The following is a 27,477-nucleotide window of genomic DNA, read 5'->3' as shown; positions in this document are numbered from 1 at the left end:
TTCTCTCTGCACAGCAGCCCCTTGGGAGATGTATTGAGTTTGTGTGGTCAGGTTTTGGTAGTGCAGGAGCTTTAAGCGTGGCTACTCTGAGAAACTTCTAGAAGTTTGTCCCATATCCAACCAAACCAATGTCAGCCAGCTCCTCCAAGATGGACCCACTTCCAGCCAAGGCTGAGCCCATCAGCCATGATAGTAATGCTAAATAGGAAAAGTTATTGGGACAGAATTAATTGCAGACAGAGAAGACAGAAGTGAGAATATGTGAGAGAACTAACACTGTAGACACCAAGGCCTGCAAAGAAGGAGGGGGAGAAAATGCTCCAGGCACCAGAGAAGAGATATTTGCAGCTCATGATGAAGTCCATGGTCAGGCAGGCTGTCTCCCTTGAAGCCTTCAGTGTTCCACAGGGGCTCAGAGATTCACCTGTAGACCCTGGGGGAGCCCCACATGAGAGCAGGTGGATGCTTGAAAAAAAGTTGTGACTTTGTGACTCTGTGGGAAGCCCAGGCTGGACCAGGCTCCTGGCAGGGCCTCTGGCCCTGTGGAGAAAGGAGTCTATGAGATCTGGTTTCCTGGCAGGACTAGTGACCTCACAGGGAACCCATGCTGGAGCAGCCTTTTCTTGAAGAACTACAAACCATAGAAAAGGACCCACACTGAAGCCATTTGTGAAGAACTGCAGCCCATGGAGAGAACTCATGCTGAAGGAATTCATGGAAGACTGTCTTCTGTGTGAGGGACTCCAGGCTAGGGCAGGGGAAGGACTCCTCTTCCCGAGGAGGAAGCAGAGGCAGAAACATATGATGAACTACCTGTAATCCCCATTCCCGTGTCCCTGCTAGCTGTGGGGAGGGAGGTAAAGCATCAGGAAAAAAGTTAGGTCTGGGGAGGAAGATGAGTGGGGGGAAGGTATTTTTAAGATCTGTTGTATTTTTCATTATCTTACTCTAATTTTGACTGGTAATAAATCCAATTAACTTCTCCAAGTACCACGATAGCAATCAGTGAGTGATCTCTCCCTGCTGTTATATGAACTCATGAGCATTTCTTTACATTTTGTCTCCCCTGTCCAGTTGAGGGGGGGAGTGATAGAGAGGCTTTGGTGGACCCTTGGCAACCAGACATGTTAAACCATCACAGGAATCCACCCTGTCCTCTACCCTCATCTTTCCAGGGACAGAGCACTCATTCATGGCAATCAAGATTTTGGCTGCACCTCAAGCAGCACATTTGGCAAGGACTTGGCACCAGCAAAATTTGTGCTCCAAGTGCTGTTATATTCCCACATGTGTACCATGCTGCTCTTCACTCAGCAGGACTTCTCTCCCATATGCATTGGGGATTAGCTGGGTACATTTTCTACTGTTCAATGTCCTTTCCAGTGAACATTTTACCCTCACACAATCCAAAAGCTGTGCTGCTCCTGCCTGAGGCAGCTGTCCCACACCACCATTTCCAGCTTGCCTGGGTCCCTCACCATTACGATGGGCTGGCAAGGCCCCAGGCTGACCCTGCTCTCTGGGGAAGGCCCAGGTCCTCCCAGGCCCAGGTCTTCCTGCTTCTTCAAAGCAAGACCCTGCTTTGTTCTCTTTCTCTGTCCTCCCCGTGAGGGAGGATGCTCTTCCCCCAACCACTTCAGGAAGGCTATGGCACACTTTCCCTGCCCTCTCCCGGGTCCATCAGCAAGTCACTGCTGGTGGGACTAAAACTGTGCTGTGAGGGCCCCAATAAAGGAGGAGTGATGAGGAGGACTCCATTGATATCAGAAGGCTAATTAATTACTTTATTATACTATATTATTCTATACATCTAAAACTGAACCTGCCAAGCACTCAACCCTGCACACAACTGCTCTGCACTGCACTCAATCTCATGATTGTCACCCCACGGTCCCGACACACACACACTCTTGGCCCTGATAGGCCAAGGAAAAAAAACACCATGACTTTGAGTAAACAATCTCCATGTTGTATTCCACTTTGGCACAACACAGGCACAGCAAATGACAAGAATTGTGTTTTCTTTCTCTGATGTTCAGAGAATGTGAAGCCCAGAAATATTCTTCGGAAGACTCATGCCTTGCTTTTCTCTGTGAAGAGAAATGTGGGGCTACAGTGGGACAGTGCCCAGTCAGTGACTGTCCCTTGGCTGCTGTCTGGCCCCTGAACCCCACTGGGGCAGTGTTTGTGTTTTTCAGAGGCTGAAGGCCAATGCAGGCATGGCAGTGAGGTGGCAGGAGGTGGGGGATACACTTTGGAGCTTTGGGAGGTTCTGCCCAAGAGCTGCTGCAGCTGCTTCAGCTCTCAACTTCCCACCCTGGGGCACATTCACTCAGGGAGCCCACGATGGACAGACTGTACAGATGTGACAGATTTTGCATGGGGTAAAAGAATGTTTCATGGCAACACAGGTAGAACAGAACTCTTAGATATGAGGGGATTTTTTCCTTTTTAGTTACAACTTTTATTTGCTGACTTCTCTTCCAGAAAATCATCATTGCTATGTACAGCAAATGCATGCATCTGTATTTACATGGTTTTCTATCATATTCTTGCAAAATTGCTATGTGGTTATGATACATATATGCAATCTTTATCACATCTGGTACTGATATTTAAAAACCTGACACTGGAGTGGAAACAAGGATGGATTGTACCAGCCAAGGCAGTACTAGTTTCATGTGCCCTGTTAATGATTTCCTCAAGGGATCTTCATCTGCTTATGTCTATCTCACTGTCCCACAGTGATTGCAACTGTCCCACAGTGATTGAGTGGTAAAGCTCACTCAATAAGCAGAAGATCCACTGAGGATTTGCTGAAGAGTCAAGGCTGAGTAAAACAAATTGCATTTATTATAAATATTCCTATATTCATAGTGAGTCAAATACTGCCTCAGTAAAAACTTTGGCTGAATTACATCAGATTCTGCTCTTTTTTTAGACAATAACTTCTAACTAACTTCTGAAACTATATATGTGCACATTTGAGCTGGTAAATGCATTCCTAAGGAATCTTTGCTAGCGGTAGCTAAATACAAAGAAATGCTTCATATTTTGTCACTTATCACATCCCAACAAATTGTGTTGGAATAATTGCAGTTTTATCCAGTTAGTTGCCTTTTAAAAAACAGTGTGAACTTCAGCTAGAAAGAGGCAACTTTTCACAGAGATATTCATCATGTTATCGGCTTTGTTGGATTCCAGCATCTGAATCCTGTGCCAACAATGAGAGGAAACTCTAGCAAAGCTTCACTCTCTGCTCAGAATAGCATTGGTCAAAGATTTATAAAACCAGGCACTCAGCTATGTCAGCAGTCCTGAGCCTGTTTGTTTTCATTTTGCAGTTTGCATTCCTTGTCATACTTTGCTCAAATGACATCTCTTTGGGTTAGTATTGTCACAATTTGACCTGTCTCCAATATAAGCCCAGTGGAGAGCTACACTTCACTAGGATTTCCAGGCAGAAGTAATTAACAGAAACAACATAAATGTAAGAAAAAGCCTAGACATAACTGTATTCATTTACCTATTATTTCGGGGATATTTCAATGTTGTGGGACAGATGAGATGCAATTTTTCCTTACACAATGACAAGGGTTCCTCTTTAAATTTCACTTTCTTTATAATTTCTAGAGGATGTAGTTTAGAAGAGCATTAAGAGAAGTGAATATCTTTAGTTTTACACAGAAGAGTATTATTCCTTTATCTAAATTAATTTCCTGAAAGAATGGTGTAGATCAGTGGATCTCATTTAGAGGCACAGAGAAGCTCAGATGACTTTCTGCCACATGCACAGTGACATTGGTTTGGGTTCCTTGGTGAGAAGACTCCTTTAGTCCTAATGTTGCTCAAATTGTATTATATAGTAAAAGATGATCCATTGTCAGTCAGAATTTCACTAGTCTGTCTTGAATGATAAGTATCAGAGTTTGTCCTTGAACTACGTTTATTGTCTTTCTTGTGTCTCTTGCACCATAGTTCCTTCATTAGCTTCACAAAATAACTTCTGAACTTCACTCCAATAAACGCATAGAGCACAGGGTTCACACAGCAGTGTAAAAATGCTATGGCTTCAGTGGTGTATTTTGCGTAAGCCATTATCTTGTCACTGTCACAAGATTTGTCAATCTTGCCCATGTTGACAGCTGTTATGAGAAGAACAATGTTATAAGGTACCTGGCAAGCTAGGAAAACAGCTACAATTAATACAATCACACGAATTGCTTTGTTTCTTTTGGAATTCTGAGCTTGTTGTAAGGATTTGACAATGAAGGTGTAGCAAAAAAGCATGAATATGAAAGGTATAAAAAATCCAAATGCAACTTGTAGCCATAGCAGCAGGGATTTCAGCGTTGTGCTTTCAGACATTCTGGCAGATCTGTGATCACAAATCTCTTTGGTTTCATTCATGGAGAAGCTGTAACTTTCATTGTACAGAAAAGAGGGACTAGAGATTAAAATTGATGATATCCACACTGCCAAACAAATGAGTTTACTATGTGCGAGGGTCCTTGCCCTGAGTTTAAAGGACTTTGTTGCCTGTACGATAGCAATGTACCGGTCCACGCTGATGAAGGCCAAAAGCAGCATGCCACAGCTGAAGTTGATTGCATAGATACCTCTAGTCATTTTGCAAATGAAATCACCAAAAAGCCATTCATCAGCAGCGTAATTCACTGCCCACAGAGGAAGAGTAAGAACAAACAGTATGTCTGCTATGGCCATGTTGAAGAGGTACACATCCGTCATGGACTTGGCTCTTTCATAAAAAGCAAAGGTCATCACCACGAAGATGTTGCCAAAGAGGCCGATGATACAAATCAATGAGTATGCAATTGGCAGAAATGCTTTTGTGAAGTTCCTGACTTCCAGCTTAGAACAAGGTGGCGTGATCAGAGAAGCATAGTCTGAATAATAGGGGTAATCCGTGGTACGAAGGTCTGTCTGTAGCAAAGGAGAACACCAGTCAACACACAGATGGTAATCTTTATCTTTATGGTAGAAACATTATAAATAACTGGCCACACATTCCAATTACAAATGCATTTAACACTACAGAACAAGGCTCGTAAGAACTATCTAGGCAATTTCATTAAATCATACTTAAAATACAAATGTGGAAATAATCCTTTTGCATATCGCAAAGGCCCTAATATTTAAATACATTGTGCAGAAAGGACAAGTCTGCTGTCACAGAAGACTCTACAGTGTAAAATTCTGAATTCAAATTAGGCGTCTAGTCTTCCTTTACAATCACACAAGGCAAACAGGCCTTTCTAGCATGCTATGCATTTCATACTAATGTAGCTGACTAAATCAAGCCCAAAACTGATTACTTCTCTCTACCAGCTAGAGAGGCAGTCTATGATAGCTAGCCTGACATTTACCTGTACCACAAACACCACACCTGTAGTGAAAATCCAATAAACAGTGTGCTTTGACAGTGAACTCTGCTGACAGAAACATCTTTTCAGATTTTCACTCCTGAAATTACAGTGTTTGGATCTGCAGCCTCAAGGAACTGGGTCTTGTAGAGTCATTGTTTTATTGCTATACTAACACAGTTTATCAATTAGGTACTTACAAAATTCATTTTGGCAGTACGCTTCTCAGAAAAATATGCTGAGAAGGACCTCAAAATATTTTCCCAAGTATTTCTGAAAAGAAAATAAAGTAGATTAGATCAGAAAACCAGCATAAGAAGTCTGAATGAGTAGAAAAACAAAACTGGGAATAAAACCTACTCAAAACAGAATCTCATCACTGGAGCATGTTCACAAATCACACATCTCTACAAAATGTGCAGTTGTAGAAAGAGAATAGGTTTTATCAGTATTATTAAGGGCACAGACTTAAATATTGAATGTTTTTTCATAGGCTAATAGATGACATATGAGAATATGTGACCGCTATTTCACATTAAATTTGCACACAAGAAATTAGAATAAATTAAATTTTACTTTGAGAACTTCTGTATGACAATGGCAATCCATGTATTGAGGGAAATATGGAAAATATAAACAGCACTCCCTTAGTATACTTCATAACAGTAATGCAACAATTTACCCTTTTTCCCAGTCTGACCCTTTATCAGTGTCTCAGCACTTTCAACATATTATTTGTCCTTTTTTATTATACTAATGAAGTAATAGAAGAGCAAAAGAATAATATCTTCTTATAGTGCAAAGGATAGTACCCAATGTATGAACAGACCAAGTACTTGTATTTTATCTTTGCTCAGTGCACAGATTTACCATGCAATGTTCAGTGTGCAGTTCAGACAGCACACTAAGAAAAATACTGGTTTTTATCACTGTGATACCTAACTGTTTTACAGATGGGGCTTACTTAATTTGCACAACGCCCTGTGGTGAAGAAGTATTACCACCTTTGTTTAAAAGGGAGAATCTGAGTCATTAGAGTTAAGTATCACTTAAGATGTTCAGTTTGAGACATGTATCCTCCTCAACATCACTTCTAAGAGTACTCAAAATTATGAAGGACTTCAGCTAGGTAAAGGATTAAATCCACTGACTGTTTGCATCCAGGATTAGACTTCTGCAAATCAGATCACAGAGTCTAAAGCCACAGAAAAATAAAATGGGGAACATGCCATTGGTGACCACATGCGGGAAGCTGGGCTTAAATAACTTGTTCCACCTCACACAGGAGCTCATGGACAGGAGATTTCATTCCTCAGACTCCCCTTGCATGAGTTCAGCCCTTTCCTTCTTTCCACTAGCTGCTGTCTGAGAGCTGCACCTACCAGAAAAGCAGTGCTTAAGCATTAATTTCAGGGACAGGATGACATGAGGTCCCATATTTGTCAAGGCTGTGAAGGCCAGTTTTATCTAGAGTTTTTCTGCTTTTTTGCTAGCTGTGTCACCAATTGGGAAGAGCACATGGGTCAGCTTTAAGTCTACAAAACCAAAACCTTCTTGTTTGGGAATTACCTAATGTTGAAAACGAGAGAGAGAGACTTTGTAAAAGTGGGGCAGATGAAGTCCAGATACAACGGGGAAATTGGGGAAGGGAAAGGACTGAACACTGTCCAAAAGCATAATGAGGATGACTCATGTGGGGATGCTGGCTTATTAACAGAGGGCTGCAACTGGGTAAAGACCTAAACTATATGATGTAGCTAAGGCATCACAGCTTATCTGGATTTCCTGCCCTTTAAACAAATATTTAACTATCTCTCCAGCTTTGTCTGTTGGCTTTTCAAAACTGATTTTTAGAAGCTGCAGGAATATGACAGCCTGAAAGTGGTTGAGCACCTTCTGAAGAAAATCTCAAACAACTTAAAGGTGTCTGTCAGAAGTGCAGAGATGTATAGGGCCAGCAGGCACGTTATGCAATTAACCAGGGGCTGTGGTCCCCTAGCCCATCTTTGCACAATTTTAGTCACTGTCCACTGCTTTACACTTTATGATCTCATCCAGACACTCATGATCTTGCTTGGTGTTTCTGTTACTCTTTGTACTTGGCAGCTACAGAAATTCTTCAGATGGACAGAATTAAAGGGGTACCTGTCTAGGTTATTATTTTAGAAACTGTTATTTTATTGTTGCAAGAAAAATATCATTCTAAGTGTGTGCCATTCATGTCTTTTTAAGACCAACATGGTTAAAATATACAAAGAGAGTCTGACAACATATCTTCATTCCACTTGGACAAAGCCACACTGAAACATGAGCATAACATACAGAAGGAAGGTGACTGGGTGAAGGCATTTAGGAGAAAGGGAGCCATGGGTATTTCCCACAGCCTGGAAGGAGGGCTAAGAAGGGAGCTCTCTTCAGATGATTACTAAGAAAAGGCTCTTTAGTTCGCAGAAGAGCTCAGCAGAGATCATATGGGGAACAACAAATACTCATTAAAGCAGAGATGCATGTCCTCCTGATCCTACAGGAATTCAAAAAGGCAACACCAGCCACACACTTATTCACAAAAGTTTAGTCCAGTAGAAGCTTCCTGAGGATGGCTAGTATGAGAGTTGTAGCAAAGGACTCAAACTGAAATCAGAATTGCAGAGATCAGATTTAGACCTGATTTAAATCTCTTGAGCTGACTTCCTTTTCTGAATTTGAAACAGCATTCGCAGAAGTTGTTAAAAAGATGCACTGGCTGCTGAGGAAGTTGAATCATAGCTCTTATAAACAAAATATCCTTTTCAATTTAAATCTTTCTAACAGTGTTCCAGTAGGCACTTTATAATTTATAATCTGCATATTTACATCTTCATTTGGCATTAATGCATTAGGTAAATACAAAAGTAAATTTTCATATATTTATATATAAGATGGTGTGTCCTAATATTGGTTATATAATATATACGGGTAGTACATGTCTGTGCATGTGCACCTCAAAACCACCTTTGTTCTGAATATTAAATATATAAGCCTTGAATTTTTGGGCTTAGTATGTTTTCACTTTATCCACATCATCACATTTCTTTTCACTATGAAAGCAGTGTGCAAGTATTCAAACATAAGACTAAACCACAATCTTAAGAGCAAATATACTATTTGAATTATACAAACAAAACACAATGAATAAAGACTGACCTGGGGGAAAATACAGAATTCTGAAGAAAAAATGAAAAAAAAAATTCAGTCATTAAGTACTTTTAAGAGTAGTCCATCCTTGTAAGTAGAATCCCATTTACATTTTCAGTTTAACACATTTGCCAGACATATGAACAGATTACAGATTACCTGTTTTATTTTAGTACTTACCCAATTTGAGAATTGTCTAATGGCCAGGTGAAAGAGGATGTGTGATTCTTTTGACTGCCTCAAGCACATTTACCATCAGCCTCAACAAGTGCACACTCTAATTTAGAAAACAAGAAATAACAGCATTAGTTAAAGGTACAGAGATAAATTGAAAATAACCACCACTTCCTCCTCACAAGCAACAGTAATAACCTGGTTTTTTGTGTAAAGGAAAATTTTGCTGCGCTGAAAAAATTCAAGCTGGAGGCTAATACATTATTAATTTACTTATTAGCCTACCTATGTAATGATATTATTTTTAAAGTGATCAAGCTAGAATCAGAATCATAATAAGCAGGATGTTAATTGTCATTGTGCTCAGAAATGTCCTGAATGATGACCTGGTTTTGCAAAGGGTGCACTTAATGTCATGCAGATGAGTAGTTTCAAGATCAATAATTTAAATCAACAAGACTGCTTAGAGTAAAACTGTGAAATGAGACAAGTAATAATTACCAAATTGATTAGCAGCTGTTTTAGAAGAAAAAAAAAAAATCTGTTACAGGTCAAGGTGCACACAACCCAACTGTTTGTCCAGATCTGCTAACACAAAATATGCAAATGCAGGTAGATAAGTAAAATGTGGCTGCATTTGCCTGTTTGGCACAAGCATTTGCTGTTCATTTTCATGCTGTTCAAGTCGGTTGCCAAAATTAGTTGGAACGAATTTTAATTTAATTTCATGATTCCTGAATTTTAAAACCTAGAAAAGTTTCTTTTCTAGACCTGGGTTTGAACACAACTTTGATATTTGCATTAGCAGGAAGGAGGAAAAAAAAGGAAAAAAAGGTAAAATGGCATGAATCTAGACAGTCTTGTAAGATTCTAAGATATGATTAAATTAATAGAACCCTGGACCTAAAGAAATGCAGGATGACAGATGTTCTGCTCACTCACTTTTTTCCTAAACAGACATAGCACAGGAGCAGTGGCTCCGTACCAGTTTCCATCTGGTGCTTCTTTCCACTGACCACACCCAGTGAATGAAACAAAAATACTGTCTGGTGTCAAAAAGAGAAGTACTACATTTAAAGCGCCATGTTGTAATGGCTCATAATCATCTAAGCAGGCACATATCATTTTCTCAATTACTCATTTTCACAGGATCCAAGACTTTAGCTATTACCAAATACATGTGTGCATGGAGCAACATGTATAGAGATGTAACATGTACAGAGATACCTGAAATCCCTGAAATGACAGTCCTGTTTTACTGAAATGTGCATGCATATGTGGTAAAAGCATGTTTTGATTGTTATTACTGAACAGTTATCTTCACTGTTTGATGCATACAAAGCAAAAAAAGTGTGAGATCTATCTATGATTCAAATAACTTCAGCAGGGTCACTATAAAATTAATTTGGCCTCCTTATCGCTGTGTGAACTAAATCACTCCCTGTCATCACAGATCTGGAGCAGGTTGTGATTAAATCACATAATTAACATAGTTAAGTCCTTGAAAATGGTTTTATAAAGTCCAGTAACATGGAGGAAAGAAGATGTGGGAGTTTCAGTGCAGAAACAAGTGGTGAAGACAGAAGTCCTTGTGAATCTTTCAAGACATCCTTAATCACAATGGAGAAGTACTCTTCACTCTTTAGTTATAATTTTATAATTCATAACAATTTTCATCATTAAAACTTCACAGGTTTTTAAGCCATCCTTTGAACCTTTCCTGAAAGGGGCTTTGACTTTTCTTTTAACTGCATTTTTGTGCTTGTTTGCTAACTTGTTATTTGCACATCAAATTGTAATAATGGAAATCTTCTAATTAACTTGAGATGAGGCTTGGAAGGAGCTTTCTGGACTTTCTTAGAAAGAAAACACAAGCTTCATTTTGAAATCTCCTGTCCCTCAAGTGCTGCAAGGCGCAGTACATTTACTCCTGATAAACTGAGGCGCTTCTACTCTTTGTAGTAACATAGCTACATGTAGCAGCCTCGATCCTGTTTACAGAGAACTCAATTTCTGTAAACACGGTCTGAAGAAAACCACAGATTCCTCTTCACAGTCTCTGACAGTTTGAAACAAGGGCTCAAATCCTGTTAAAAGCAGCAAACTCAGAGGAGGAACACATTCTGTTGGTAATGTAATTTACTGACATGTCATTGTGGGATAATTCATTGAAGCATTTCTAGTGTTTCTTTCTCATAACTTAGGGAGTGAAGAGATGGAGCTGAGCAATCTTTGTGCACTGTCTTCATTGCACAAAGACAAATGTAACACATGGCAGTCATTTAACCAGCAGATAACGAGTAACAGAAGTAGAAAATCCCTCTCCATTACAAAACTGTCTGTGACTCCAAATCACCAAGTCCATCATGATTGTAATACATATTCAGACAAGCACTCCTAGTAACAGCTTCCAACATCTCTCTGAGACAACAACTTACCTTTGGAATACCAAGATTAACCTGTGAAAAAACTGAATATTATCAACATATTTTCATGGAATGAGAGCCATCAAAATATACATCAGATTTTTAATGCTTAAAGATTAAGCATTAAAGATAAATCAGAGGCCGATCCTTTACAAAAACGATTGCTCACCTTGTTCCATAATCAGGTGCTTTCTAATTTAAATGTATCTTGTGTTTTCAGTCTGCAATATATTCAATATCCAGCTCAAATAACAGTCTTTCAGAAGGTGAAACATTCACTGTTTGGTGAATTCTAAATTTACCACAAGGTACCTAGTCCAACTTACCTTTTCAACACAGTTTCTTTCAATTAGCCAGCCTACTCCACAGGTGCTTTGTGCTTCACCTTCACACTGTGGCAAGTGGAAAGAGTTTGTTCCTTTCAACACAACTATTTGTTAATCTGTGTGTCAGCTATTTTTGGTTCGTATGTTAGAACTCTGAAAGGAAATCTGGTCTCGCTTAGCTAATATGGCAATTGTGGTTTTTCAAATCTCACCACATGTTAGTTTTCTGCCACCAGTAATTAAGGAAAGAAAATATTTAAAGGTCGGGAAAGCTAAGCCATTATCTGAGTTGTTCCAGAATCCACAAGTTTCTTCTGAAATGACACAGTATGTCATCTTTTTTAATTCTAAAAGAAAGGCAGCATGCACACCTATGCTCTTCCATCCTGATTTCATGTTCCTTCAGTTAAATTTAGATCAGTCTAATCTAATTAAAAAAATTTAGCTATCAACTGAAATTTTAGTCTCTTCATTATTCTTTTGGACTATAAAATGTAAACTATCTATTTACCTTCGAATTGTTTATGTTACCTATTTAATTTTCTCATCATGACCATCCTACATTGTCAATATATATTTTTTCATCATTAATTCTATTAAAATTTCCTTCTTTTGTTTGCATATAGCTTTTCACTTCTTGTTAAACATTTTTGCTGGTTTTGGTATTTCTGTATTTAGTTTTGTGTTCTCCCTATTTCTTCCTCTTTCTTTGTTCAACTTTTCTAGATTTCTCTTATTCCCATCCCTTGTTGTCTTTATAATACTCTTCAGCATTATATTTTGTAATTCCTCTCACTTCCTTCCCCTTTGATCATTTTTGTTCCCCTTTTACCTAACTCCCATCTGCTTCCATTATCCCCTTGCCAGATGCAGCCTTCCCCTCACATTCTGAGGTGCCAGTGACTGATATCCATCTCACACTGAGCAGCATCCATCAATGTTTTTGTCACTCGGTCGCCTCTGTCAAGCCAGTCAGGGAAGACAGAGCCCTCCTAAAGGCCTTCTACAGGGCTTTTCCCCCCACTGGAGCAGCTATGGCTCAGGGATTAAATGTGTGGCCTTGCAAACAGAGCACTTGGGAAGGAGCCTGCACAGTTAGCGCCTAGGCCTCGCCTCCAGCCCAAGGTGTGACTGTGTTTGGCAGGTATCACAAGCCATCACTTTTCTTCCACCAATGCACTCGATACTTACCTTGAAAATGAAGTGAGGATGAAAAAAAAAAAACCTGATGGGAAACAGTTTGCTGGTCAGGGTAAAGATTCAGATGTTATTTCTTGTCAGACTAAAGATGGAATTTCTGAAGGAGGAGCACAGTCATACTCAGAGCACTCCTCTGCTTCACTGCAGCATCACTTCTTAGAACCAGCTGAGCTCATAGTGGGCCTGAGTTCCAGAAAGAAGCATGAAGAGCAGTAAGTGCATCCTCCTGTTGATAATCAATGACTTCAGAGAAGTTGCTTAAACAGATTTTATTCTATTGGAGAAAATGTTGATAAACCAAAGTTGTAAATTATAAATTTTCAGTTTAAAATTCAAAAATGCTCATTTATAAAATGCACCAAGATGCACAGCTGAGTTATCATATGCTTGTTTATATTTTTATCATATTTTGTAGTCTCAGCTTATCAGTCAGGCTAGGTTTCCCAGCTTTGGACAGACAAAGTAGGTGGTGAGTAATGTCATTCCATGGTCTAAGATCTCACAGAGGTTTAGACAGGAAAAGGAATAGAAATCATAAGACAAAGGACCAGCTTTTTCCAATTATCAATCTTAATTTTTCATCAGGATGCTTCAGGGATAGCTAAAGGCATTCTGAAGGAAAATCTGGTTTACTGAAATCATGGGGTTTTCAATTTAAGAAAAAGCTTTTTCTCGATTATGCTGTATTTGGTCTGTTTCTTACTATTCCCTTTTGACCACTTATCTTAAAAAGGTTTAAGAACCATTTCTGGTAAAAGCATCTCCCCAGGTTATGCCAGAAGTAATGAACCCTAACAGTGATGAACACAATAACACAATCCTTGTACTGCCAAGGGCGTATTGAGTGAAGATGCCAGGCACTTTCCATCTCACTTTTTTACCTTTTCAACCCAAAAGAAATTATTTTATAGACCATAAAATACATTTGTTCCTGAAATCCCAAGAGAGAATGTGTAATATAAATCACAGTCCCTTATTTAAGGGCTTAAGATCATGTAATGCTAAAGTGGATGCAAATTTTTTAAAAATTAAGTATATCACCTCAAAGAAGACAAAATATTGCAAAATATTTCCAAATAACTGCCTTCTGAAGTCAATGGTCTACTGAAAGAAAATTCTGCTGAATTGTTTACAAAGTTCTAGCAGTGTTTACTGGTAGAACTTTGGTTCTACAGTAGAGGACAAGTGAATTTCCATGTCAGAACTGTTGCACACATGAGACAAAGATACAAGCAGAGCTGAGTATGCAGTTGCTGACATAATTCCTGTGTTCTAGATCCTGTAGTCAGATCATACCGATTGTGGTAACATTTCTTTATTGCTTCACTCAGTCATTCACTCTCTGTTTCATGTCTCATTGAAATAACTACCTGAAACAGTAGTTTCTCAGAGCCTGTCATCACTCTGTACTCCCAAGCATTTATATTTTAACCTGAATATGTTGAATTCAGTGACCTGGTTTCTTTTTATACTTGTACTTTCTTCATATGACTCTTTCTTGCAAGAGACCCACACCATGGAATGTCCCAATGCCATCTCTCCAGCAGTGGGTGTCATGGCCTGAGTAAGAGCTAAAGATGTTTTAAAAGTTGTTTATATACCTAATGCTGCAACTGGATGTGCAGTATGGAAGTTTTAAGGCATCTGTGATCCCAGCTCCCACTTAAAGCCACAGATGATGAAATGGAAGAATGAAATTTGAATTTGTGTCTGCACAATATGCAGTCCCTGCATTGTCTGGATACAGATCAGAGACAATTTCTTTCCTCCTGCATGGACCAAGTTACAGCATGTGCCTTTCAGCATGTGAGCTGTGATTTTGCTGATTGCAAAGATAAACTGCAGGTGCTGGCTGGCCACTTCAATGAGACAATGACTCCCTCATTTTACATCTATACCACTAACCACACCAATGATCTGAGGCTACCCAGAGAGAAACTGCCACAAGAGATTGCTCTGCAAGGAGGAAAATCTCCTTCCAGGTCTTCTGGACAGGAGGAATTACTGCTCCCATACAGTCACCACTGAGATGTCACTTGTGCAGGCTGGTATAGGAAGGAAGCTGTGTCCTAATCATACATCCTCTCTATGGTCAGATACTAATCAGTGAGACAATCAAACATCTCTAAATAATTTTGCTTTTAACAAGTTTTAAATGTTTCAGGCACTTAACTTTCACAGCAGAAGAGCTGCACCGTGATCCCTTTAGAGCATTGAGCTTAACTACTTATTTCTGTGTGGATTAGGAGGGAAAGGAAATGCACAGAGCTGTGTTGTGCCAGGGAGATGACAGAGAAAATACTTGCTGACACAGGATCCTCTGCTGTGCACAGCTGACACATCTGTCTGAATTCATACTGCAGCAGAGAGATAACCTTTCACTTCCCTTCTAAGAGTGGGCAGCTGCTGTTATCATTTGATCTCTAGTATGCATGAAATCACTGGTGGTTAGGGCTTTAATAATATTGATTTTTCCACTTTGATTTCATAGATGGCAAAAAAAAAGTAAAAAAAAAGAAACAAAGAAGTAATGGGAGGCACATTACTGAATGTTTCCTCCCAGGAACAATAAATTGGAAACTGCAGCTGATTAATTTTGTGCTATATAGAGAATGCAAGCACGTGCTTACATCCATTCCTGAGGGATGATGCATTTTTTCCTTAAATATAATCTAGCCTGCACAAAGGCAGGAACTTGCTAATGCTGTGGGACAGGTATGTTAGAGAATCAAGCAGCACAGCTAAATCTATTGAAATTATACTATTGGGCAACAGCCTGGAGAGTGAAGAACAGTTTGCCCAGTTACTCGGTAGAACTGTCCTGGTGACACCAGGAGCAAAAGGGGACAGGTCAGTTCTGTAGGCATTCTGGCACTGATTTGAACTTCAGTGTTGGTTGGTGGGTTGACTCTGGCTGGATGCCAAGTGCCCATCAAAGCATGTCTATCACTCCCCTCCTCAAATGGGCATGGGAGTGAAAATTTAATGAAACGATCCTGACATAAGGGCAGGGAGAGATCACTCACTGATTGCTTCACCTGGGCATCTCTAGACTGTTATGTTCTCTCATATATTCTTATTCTTCTCTTCTTTATCTGCCATTGCTCTTGTGAAGGATTCCCACCCCCCTACCCCCCTTCTTAAATATGTTATCCCAGAGGCTCTGCCATCACTGCTGATAGACTTGGCCTTGACCAGCAATCCAGCTGTCTTGGAGTGTCTGGCATTTGGTATGTTGGACATGGGAAGCTGTAGCACCCCCCAACCACCTCTGCCAAAACATTGCCATGCAAACCAAATATAACCTGGAAAACCAGAATCTTGTTTATGGCTCTTAGCCTTTTCAAGGAAATTTCTTCATCGGCAGCAAAATTTCTTAACAGGTTATTTCTTAACAGTGTATTTTCCTTACCCAGTGCAAAGGTACGCCAGTTCAGGTGGCAAGAAACAGTACAGCCCCCAAAGGATCCATCCATCTTTCTCCAACTGCCCAGGCACCTTGCTCATCTCTTCATGGTATTGTCCCTGCTTGTTGCAGGGGGATTGGACTAGATGACCTTTGAAGGCCTCTTCTAAACCAAACTATTCCATGATTTTAGAATTATGTGATTGTGCTGTGTGGCACAAATGTGTTCTTTACTGAGGGGGAAAGGTATATGTGTTTGTGAGGACACACTGGAGAAAGCTGGCAACCCATGGTCCTTTCTCCCCAGGATGTTTTGGTTGCCTCCACTGCTGAGATTTTGAAAAGTGAACTAGTATTAACCACGTCCTGCTTCACTTCATCTTCCTCCCAGTTTGTTGGCTAGGCTCGACAGGCATCTAAATTTGCACTGGTCCATCACTCATCCCCAGCGGGCCCTCACTACTCTGAAGCTTTAGTGTTCCAGAAAGCACCACCTGAATGCTAACTGGGACACCCTCACCAGGATCGGCTGCTGCTCCCCATTGCTGCTCTCTGTGGTCCTACACAAACTCTTGGCTCTGCTTCCTCCTACTAAGATGACCATCTGACAGACATGCTTCTTTCTCTTACCCTCAAAATATTCTTTCTGTCCATGTTCAACTGACCTCACCAGTCTGTGTTTGGAGTGAGGATCACAACTCAGCTGGCAATATTTGGGACAGCATTCTTGTTCTTTCATTACTTCAGAGTCACAATATTCCTTTCACTATTTCCAAGCTCAGTTTCTTCCAAAACACCTCTAACCTGAGCCATTGCTACCTGAAATGCTGAAGTGAGACCTGGCCCAGCTAGTAATTTCCTTCTACCTGCCGTCAGCTGTAGGGGCAGAGGTGCTGCTCCTCTGCACCTTTTGTCCTTTTGTCTCAGGCATACCTGCTCCCTGTTCAATCCAGAGTGCCAGCACTAAGTGTCTTGACTCTCAAGGCACACACCACAAGAACCATTTGCCAGACAACCTTAGTGTCAAATACACAAAACTGGAATCCAAAAAGGCTCCTCAAAGCAGTGTTGGTTGCATGAGGTTTGTGTGATCTGTTCCTTGACTTCTCAACATTAGTGTGAAGGCACAGGTTCAACACACCCACAGCTAACCACTGCACTGCATTTAACACTGCAGAACTGACTCTTCAGCCCCTCCTGAGCCAGGAAAGGCTTCACACTAGTGAGGTGTCTAGGTCTCTGCCTACTTCTAAACGCAAGGATAATCTCAAAGATGTTTTCCAGTCTGGTTTTAAATAGCATATGGGCCAACATGTCAGCTGCCACAGACACTTTCTCCTGGGCTCTAGCACCTGCCTTTCTCTCCTCATTTCTGTCTTAGTTTGGCAAAACAACAGAAAATTGTTCATTCTCTTTTTTGTTTTGTGCTGTGTTATGTTGGTCTGTTGTTTGGAGTTTTTAAGTGAGGAATTTTCCCCATGTTTAGCAAACCAACTCTTTCCAGGATCAGGCAAAAGCCAACAGGAGCCGAGACCTCGATCCCAAATATGGTTGGGTCTTGCTTAACTCCTCTCCCGATCCCAAATATGGTTGGGTCTTGCTTAACTCCTCTTCCTGTGCTTGTGGAACAAGGGTTCTTGTGAGAATTGTCACTCCTATCTGCAACCAAGAGGGAAGGTCTCACCAATGTGACTGAAGTTTGTCCACACTAACCCACAGTGACACATAAAAATCTGGAAAGGGTCCCTTAATCCTCACACTGATTGTGGAGAGAAAATGATGTCTTCCTGGCAGGACATGATGTGCCACGTGTGCCAGTCATTCCTGGGTCACCCTGCTGTAGATGGCACAGAGCAGCCCATCCTTCAGGAACACCCTTCAGCCTGTCCAACAGAAAGAGAATTCTGTTACACTGGCATCAAGGCTGGCATTCACTGCCAAACCAGGTCTCTGAGGATATCTTCATCACCCACCCCCACAGTGGAGTGTGTTTCTCGTGTCCAGGTTCACACAGCAGCCTGCTGTCAGCCAGGGTGTGTCCAGGGGGGTTGTTTCCTTTTTCCTTTTTGACATACACAAGAGTTACATGATGCAAATTTTACTTGCTGTCTTTTGGGAGGGAGGAAGGAGGGAAAATCTGCTTCGCTGTCATCAGGGCTTCAGCCTTCATGGCTGGAAAAGAGAAAGATGCCATTTCACAGCAAATGTAGGCAGCAGGACCAGAGGTGTTTGTTCTGCATCAAATGCTGCCAGACCTGTCTGACCAACCTGATCCACACCACCTCTGGCTTTAGGCTGGCTTGTATCGTTGTCAAATGATCCTTCCTGTTAATACTTCAGTGGGGCTAAAACAGGCAAGCAGTTTTCGCTGATATGGGATTTTTGCTAGAATTTTTCCCAGTGATTTTATGAGATGAGTACCCTGCCTCAGCTGTGCCAGAGAAAGGGATGGACTCCTGCTTGTTGAGCTCAGTCAGAAGGTTCCTGGATATCCCTGAGTGATAGTTTTGTGGTCTCTTAAAGAATCTAATACAAACAAATATAACAAAAATGCTTGCACTGTGATGCCTCACTGAGTTGTATTACTGAAGAGAAACTATGAAAGAAGCCACACTGTAATTACTAGATTTGTGTCCTCTGCTGTTCAGATGCTACTGCCTGATAACCTTGAGTGACACCTCAGAATTCTGAAGTTACCTCAGCTCTACAGAAGTGGAACCAATAACAGAATTAATGTCTCAAACCCAAAATTCTTGTTAAGATATGGTACTGCAACAGTAATTTGTAATTTCCTCATCATCTGAACCAGCTGCAAAGTTTCAGTGCTCAGGTAGACATTTCTTAGTGCAAGAGGCTGGTAAGAGTGCAAGAGGGTGAGAGAGAGGCCATGCCAGCAGCTGAAGAGAAGCCCTTGAGCACAAAATGAAGTTCTCAAATGCAGCCACTTTGCCTGGATAACTGAAATGGAAGGTGAATGTGAGACTGGTCCAGCGTGAGACAAGAGGTGTTTTGGAAGAGTCAGTATTTTTTAGTTCTCCCTGAAGGCTTTTTTATGATTTAGAAATAACTTCTCTTTATGCTAATTTTCTTTTTACATCACTGTTGACTGCACAAAGACTGAAAAAGGCAAGACAGAATGATAGACTGGAAAATTTTTGCAAGCAACAGGAGATACACGGTTAAAAGTTATTTTGAGCTTCTGCTGAGGAAGATGCCTCCTTAATGAAGGTAGCACAAGGCTTTATTTTTTAAAGCTCCCCTGTGATTGTAAGGTAATTTTAAAAGCTGCTGCTTGAATAAAGAAGAAAGAAACTGCTAGAGTCCCATTTTCTATAATCTATGAACTAAGGGTGCCTTTTTTTTGGAGAGGGCCTGAGAGAATTTTAAATGGAGTTAAAGTCTTATAATTCTAATAATTAGAAAATACCAGAACCATTGGAAAATACTAGATTTGTATCTTCTAATAGTCATATATACAGAGACTTTTGATTGCTTTTGACTTTATCTTGTTATATCTGAGGTGACATCCTACTCTGAAAGTCTTTCATCTTCTCTCTTTCTGCGCTCCTGCAAGGCCCAGGGTGGTTTTCAGTCTGTGTTAGAGTACAGCAGCATCCAACTCACAGCAAGACTTTGAAGCTGTCGTAAACAGCAGCTTTTTCATGGGCCCGTTGCCAGCCTGCTCTCCCAAGAAAGAGCTCTTCTGTCCCTCCAGCACTGCAATGCTCTGAACCTCAGAGTGAAGCACAGCCCCTGCACGAGGGCAGTTAAGCACATTTCTGGCATGCCCAATTCTGCCTCACAGCCCCTCCTGAAAGATCAGCCTCTCAGTCTGCCTGATTCCAGAATTTCTTCTCACTACACTGCAGCTCTAATGTACCACCAAAAGTGCAACTTCTGTTGTTGATTCTTTAGGAGCTATACAATGTTCCTAAGGGGAAACCCAATTCTGCTTGATTTGAAGGCAATCAAAGGGTTTTCTTCCAGTCCCTGAAAGACCAGCAAATATATTTAGTGAGCCCCCTTACCCACATGCAGAACTATGTTGAGCTGTCTATACTCACTCACATCGAGGGCCTGTTGTCTCTTTCTCCCCTCTGACTTGTTCTTACAGCTCAGAACAACACCAGAGTAGGTTTTGTTTCCTTCTGAGCAACAGCATTGCCATCTCCTCAAACCCAAATCAGTCACAGGACTTTTTAAGTAACCATCTTGCAGTTACCCGTGCTGTGCTTAGAGTGACACAGTTCCCAGTTTGACAGGCTTCACGACTAATCAAAGCAGAGGGCTTTTCTGAAATCAGGTTTCTACCTTTTCACAAGCCATCAAACTACTGGGAAAGAAGAATAGCTAAACTTCTCTCTAACACCACAGTGCAAATCTGGAAGTGAGGAATGTTCTGCATTACAGAGCTGGAGTGTGCCTCACCATGCTCCACCAGGACTTCAGTACTGGTCCCACACTGCCTCATCCCTGCCCGTTCCAACCCCAAATATACAGCAGAGGGTCCTCAACTCCCCTTCATCCATCTCCTTTCTGTGCCTGAGACTAGATCTAATTTCTGCTTGTGTAGTTTTATCTATATGTGCAGTTTTCTGTAGGTAGAGGTTAAAACTAGTCCATAGGACACATCAGTGTCCCTGCATTTAGTAGGTTTAACATAACAATATTAAATTCCACTTCCCAGTGCAACCTTGTGTACAGAGAAAACACCGCCCCTTCCCAGACAAATGATCAGTGGGGCCATCCTTTCAGCACCTTGTGCTGCTGGGCAATAACTGTGACAAAGCAGCAAAATTTCTGTTCTCCTCAAAGTGTTGGCGAATTCTACACCCCTGAGACTTTTTTGCAATGCCACATCTTGAGATGGAGCCTTAAATGCTGTTAAATATCATATTTACTAAAAATAAAGCACACAGTTCACTAGCAATCATTCCAAGTAACTGTGTGCCCCAGGCTGGCAGCTAACAACAGACTGCTGTTGTTTTAGATTAAACCCCCAAGTTAAGTACAAAAACCAGGAGAGGAAAAGGGCAATGATTCTCAAGAAAGAAATCTGTCTTTAGCTATGTGATTAGCTCAACTTCTGCTCTCCTATACTGTTGGAACAAAGGAGGAAAAAAATAAACTCCAAGCAATTAGGTTTGATTGATTTGAATGATCTCTTTTATTTTCTTTCCTGTTGAAAGTTTGTTTCAATTTCCCTTCTTAATGCCTCAAGGATGAGACAATCAAGTAAATATAAAATTATTCATTAGCAGAATTTGATTCTTTCACACAGAAAAAAAATTAAAAAGCAGGTAATCTGTGTAAAAACACAGTAGTGACAAGAAAATGTATAGATGCTATTTGTTGTCAAAGACCACACAACTGGACAGTGTTCAGTTTGCTTCCCATGACGAACAGATCCTTTTATTATACAACAGCATGAGTCAGGATGCATAATTTTTTAAAAAATTCTAACTACACTGAGAGACAAGTAAAAGAAAAAGGCTGTTCTGCAAGATTTCCTGTTCCGTGATGCATGGGCAATTGGCCTACATTTGTGACCCCATTTTTCTTTCAGCTCTGTAGCTGTACTGCACAGACCCAATCCTTTGCTTCAAAGTCTGCAGGAATGGGAATGGCCAATGCCGGGTCCAGACTGAGTCTGGAATGAGCTGCACTGCTCTCTGACCCACAGGCTTTCTAGCTTCCACATGGCTCCAAGCCTGAACCAGACCTTAAGTGCTGCTCTTCAGCAGAGGAAGACATAGAAAGAGGCAGTCTCCTCCCTCGGGCACCTCTGTGAATGGCACTCCAGCTGGAGCCCCCGGCAGGGTGGGGCCGTGGTGGGGAAGGCACTGTGCTGCAGGAAGAGAACCTCTGCGGCTCTGCTCCCACCATCGACACGGGACAGGAGTCACTGCCCCGAAAAATCACGCGTTTCACAGGCCCTCCACATGGCTGGTACTGCTAGAGCTGCAGCATTACAAGGTATTTCTGTGACAAAAACCAGTGGGGCAGAGCTGTGAGATCATGTAGTCTACATGAGCTGCTATAGCCACGCATCTCCTAAGCTTTTCCCAATTTGCTAGCTCATTCCCTACAACACCAGAACACAGCCAAAACTAAGGTCCACCTTCTGAATTTTTGTTTACAAACGGGATTATGACCTCTTGGTTAAACCAGGAGGTTTTGCTCCTGGTTTTTGGTCAGAGTGCTCCTCATGGTTAATCTCTAACGTGATGCAGTTATTTATTCAGATTTTAAAATTTTTTAAACTCAATCTTTGCACCTGCTTCTCCCTGCTGTAAACTGCCCAGCTTGGTATCTGCTTCACCATCAAGAACACATGCCCCAGGGACAGGAGCACGGCCTCAGCCATCCCCTGTCAGTGCAAAGGGAATTTCCTGCACCAAGCCACAGCTCTTGTGTGGCTGCCAACACTCTTTCTGTGTCAAACAAACGTGCATAACTTGCTCTCTACTACCACCCATTGCCTTCTCAGCTTCATTGTTCTTTGGGTTAGTCTCAATTTGTGTGCATGTGCTTGATTTAATGTTCTGGATTAACTTGGGTTCTTTCAAAGTGGTACTTGGCACTGATTTCTGCCTATATTTTTGTGCCTCTCTGGGTCCCTTTGCATTTTTCCACAGTTCATCTTTAATACATTTTGATATTTAGTGCAAAAGCATGCATGCAAGGAATCAGTGCAGAAGAGCTTCTATGCATTAACATCACACTAGTGTATCCGAATCTCTCTTCCCAGGCTGGATGAGACCCATAGCCCCAAAGCATTTGACTGGCACTTCCAACTCCTTCAAACCAAGTGCCATCAAATTAGCACACATTCATTGAAATCAGAAACTCATGAAAGTATTCATTAATTTTCTCTTTCATGGAAGAAGACCATGAGAATTTGTCCTCTTTTTCTGAGATCATCAGCACCTCCCGACATCTGTGACCACAACTTAAAGAGATCTGCACTGTCAAAACCTGCTTAAAATTCAAACCTTCTTGTACAGTCAATAGTTTCTGTTAGGGTGACTAATTCCAAATTTTACTAGGGCTTAATTAGCATTAGTCTACTGAGTGAATGCAACTGACAAATACCAGGTTTGCACTGCTACAGTTAACAGTAACTCCTATATGTTTGTGTTGCTTTTTAATGACAGAGCCTATTACTTAAATCTACAGTTTATTCCATAAATTACTTTAAATTTCATTATTTCTCCCATGAATATGTGCTAAATTATGAAGTTTAAGTGTATGTAATTCTCACCTCCAGGACTGCTTTAGTCTCTGAAACCCAGAACCTACATTTTGTAATTTCACCTTGCCTTGCTTGGAATGCTTTGAACTACTTACCTTTTAATTTTATCAGTTTCCTTTTATTGAACAGAGCACAGACCTCTTACTTTGCAGTTCAAAGGAGATGAAGAAAACATCAGTCAGAATGTCAGGTACTTAGCACCATAAAGGTGTTTTTCTTATAAAGGCTGCCAGAATAATTTTGCAAAACCCAATCTCTGTCTAACATTTCTAGGTAGCCAAGTATCACATTGCTTTCAAGGAAATGAATGCTCCTAGATTTTGCTGAAATTCATCCCTAATTTATCCTTAGATAGACAGGTTATTTAGCCTTACTTAGACAGTTTTAAGCATTTTATTCATGTTTAGAAAGAACTGGACAGAATTATCAGGGAGAGCAGACAGCACTGTGAGGGGTAGGCACAGCCAGAGACACTGCTGAGCAGCAGCCTGTTTGCCCACAACTGCCCCCTTCCCTCTCTGCCCATGCTTGTTCCTCTAAACCACCATGACCCCCCCTTTCTCCCCTTTGGGTTCTGGCTCTAAGTATCCCAGAACAGGATTTATGCACCCCCCAACCATCTTCTCTAGCATCCCATGAGCCCATGTCTCTGTAGATCATTAAGCCCATGAGGTGACCCAAGGGCTTGCCTGGGGGCACCTCCCCCGAGATGGCCCAGGAAGGGAAAAAGGCGAAGGGGGTTCAGCTCCAAGAGCTCCAGTTCAGTATTGGGCTTCCTGTTGCCCTTGCTCCTGTGCGCTCCCAAGAGCTGAGCCTCAATCCCAAACCCACCGTCCAGCACTGTACAAAGCAGGTGGGCTGCACCATCCCCTCTCTTCACGGGCAGCGCTCCCTGCGCAGGAGGCTTGCTGCCACTATGGGTTCTGAGGGCTTGCTGATGTGGGTGGCTCCAGCGTGCTGAGCACACAGCCCCACACCTCAGGAGAGGAGCTGCTGCATCACAGCAGCCCCCAGCAGTGGCAGATGCACCTGCACAAGTTACCTCTTTCCTCTGGTGCGCTTTCTATTTGTGGAGCTGAGCTTTTAATCACACAACCTAACACAAACCAGAATTACATGTCTGAAACATGATGGCAACATCAGTTTAAAAGCAAGTATGCCACAATCACCTAAGCCAAAATGATCTGGAAACACTGCTCTGCCACATGCCAGCCTTTTCCTAATAGTTCCCCTTGCAGCATGGCCTGAAGGACACCTGTCAGTCAAAACAAACTCTGTTGTGAGTGCAAGGTAAAAACTTTTCCATCTCAGAGGAAAAAAAAGCTGAAGCAGTTTCTTGCTGTGAAAGTGCATGTGACACTTCTACAGGGGAACAGGGCAAATGACCTGATTTTACTACCTTGTATCTGTTGTGGTTTCCCTATGGCACAGAGCAATTGAAGCAAAACACTTAAAGTTGTTAAGAAACTGAAAAACAAACTGAAAACTTCTAGAAACCTTATGGTTTGTTTTTAAACTTAGATCCAAGTGTAAGGATCAGCTGCAGTTATTCACACAGCACACTATTTGATTATGTTCCAAGTCCACATTTCCTAAGAGATTTCTTCAAGGACATAAGATATAAATCCTTAGAGTAGAGTCAATGTTAAATTACTATATTTGGAAATGTTGGCCTTCCTCTGTGGGAGGGTTAGCATGAACATAAACACCTGCACTGATAAACTGTAGCAAAACTATTTCTACCAAGAGAGTGGTTTGCATGCACAGAGGCAGCCAGATGGTCTGTCTATCCCCATAATATCCAGTTTTCCACACAGAAGTCTGTTTCTCTAGAATCATGGAATAATCTAAGTTGAAAGGGCTTGGTGGAGGTTGAGCCTGCTACTCAAAGCAGAAGTGACTTCAAAGCTAGATCAGGTGGCTCTGAGTCTGTCCATTTGAGTTTTGAAAATTTCCAGTGATGGAGACTTCACAACCTCTCTGGGTATCTGCTCTAAGTCCTGGACCATTTTCATGGTGATTCTTTAGATTTTATTTCATGTATGCAACTGGAATTTCTCTCACTGCAGATTGTTGTCCTTTTACTGGGCACCTGTAGGAAGAGTACAGGTCTCTTTTCCATACAGTAAGCATGGAAGTTCAGTTCAGCCACCCATCTTTACCTTCTCTTCTACAGGCAGAACAATCTCAGCTCTTCATGGATCACACACCCCAGCCCCCCCACCACCCTCTAAGCTCCTGTTCCAAAAAAAAAAAAAAAAGAATCCATGGGTAGAACTCTCACCCTGGGGGAGCCAAGCTGAGCACAACACTCCAGGTACTGGCCTCACAAGGAAGGGGAAGTAACCACTTCCCTCAGCCTGCACACTGACCCCCACGTCCAGGCTTTCACTCTTCACACCTGCCCCCAGGCCCTTTTCTGCAAAGCTGCTTTTTATCCAGCCTACCTGTCCACAATTTGGCTACAGAAATGCTTTGGGAGATTCTGGCACCTAGCCTTAGAAGATTTAGCTTCAGTATGAATGAGATCCCTTCTCAATCTTCCAAAACTGCACCTTTCAATTTCTTTTGGCTCTGCCTTACAAGGAAAACATCAAACTAAAGGGCCTGCCAAAAGACATGCATCTGTGATGCCACAAAGTTCTACCCATGGATGAATTTCTTTCCCTGAGGAGAAGGCTGGTCTTCGTTAACAGCATTTCATCAGTGAAAATGACTGTACTAAAATGAAAACTAAGTAGTAAATCCTATCTTTACCAGGATCACCTAATCATGTGTTTCAGTTGTCTCAAGAGCTAGGTGTAGTGTCTATATGTTATCAAAACAGTCTAAAACTGATAGCAATTTTATTTTATCTGGGGAAATCACTTGCAAGGAAATATTTTATAAGATGGGCTGTGGTTTCCCACAACTTAAGAGGTGGAACGCAGCAATTTCACTAAAAAAAAAAAAGACAGGTATTATTTTTATAATTCATCCTTATTACAAGAGCCATGTTAATGCTATGAAACTGTCAGTCATAGTCTAGGTTTTACTTCTGAAAAACCACAGAATTTGTTAAAAAAATTACTGAGAGCATTTAACAAAATAGAGTATTTCTAACCAGACCTAGTTGATACAGAACTGCACAGAGCAGTCATCAGTGTCCCTCTCCAACACTTGCTTCTCTGCTCACAGAAATGTTCCCATCTTTTTATGACAGGCTCTGGTTGTCAATTCTAACATCCGAGGTGGGGTACCCAACTACATTGGTCCTTCTGGGAGAAGCCTATGTGAAATACTGAACAATATGGTTTGAAATACACTGTGAAACAAGCATTCAAGGGAGCTTAACTTGTCACTTATGTTTAAATACCTCTAACAATGGTAAATGAGACAAGATTTTCCCAATCAAGATTGTTGGGTTTCTTTCCTTTGTTGAATCATAAACCACCTGACAACTTGGGCTGATACCACTAATGTAATTCTGTGAAGTCTTAACCAGATTCATCATCAGGAATTGCAAGATCCTTTGGGCTTAAAAGGATTCTCAAATGCAGACTGGACTATAAAAAGAGCATTTTTCATAAAACCCCCTCAAATCTCATAGAGCTTCCTTAATTTATCTAAATGTTAAGACTTCTGGATCAACGAGTCTCAAAAGACAATTTAGCCAGCACAATAGCTTTATTTTACAATTTGAATTATTATACACAATTCAGTAAAAGTTCACAGGAGGAACAGCATGGAGACGTACCACTTTTTGGTATTTCCTTCAATTAGAGCCAAAGTGCAAGGTCTCCAATTAACTCCCAAGGTAAGAGAACAATACTTGGCTGTTAACACAAGTCATGTTAACACTTAAAATGTCTAATTAGTTCATGAAAAGGCCACATCTTCAAATGCAATTAGAAGTATTTTAATAAAGTTTTGGTTTCTCTTGGTATGATAAATTGCCACATATCCTACAGCTAACAGGTAATGGAACATCATGTTTTCCCAAGGCATGTAAGAAAGCAAACAACACTGCCTCTGCATTATTCCATACACCTTAAAAATGAATGCCAAAAGCAACTGTTCATGTGAAATTTTATTTCCTTCAGACATGCTGATACTCTTAAGAAAAAAGAAAGGAAAAATAAAGGAAAAAAAG

General features: G+C 41.1%; 1 protein-coding gene across 1 annotated transcript; it reads right to left on the bottom strand.

Moving 5' to 3' along the window:
• Positions 1-3,858: 3,858 nt before the first annotated feature.
• CCR6 (C-C motif chemokine receptor 6) lies at positions 3,859-5,639 on the bottom strand. Its single transcript, XM_058021490.1, has 2 exons — positions 5,585-5,639; positions 3,859-4,944 (listed from the first exon to the last, which is right to left on the bottom strand). Exons 1-2 carry the CDS (start codon positions 5,591-5,593, stop codon positions 3,859-3,861), a joined length of 1,095 nt encoding a protein of 364 aa, XP_057877473.1. The 5' UTR covers positions 5,594-5,639.
• Between the last annotated feature and the right edge of the window lie 21,838 nt (positions 5,640-27,477).

This window comes from Melospiza georgiana, chromosome 3 (assembly GCF_028018845.1).
Source record: "Melospiza georgiana isolate bMelGeo1 chromosome 3, bMelGeo1.pri, whole genome shotgun sequence".
NCBI lineage: Eukaryota > Metazoa > Chordata > Aves > Passeriformes > Passerellidae > Melospiza > Melospiza georgiana.
Note: the sequence above shows the minus strand (reverse complement) of the source record. Positions and strands in the feature narration are given on the sequence as shown.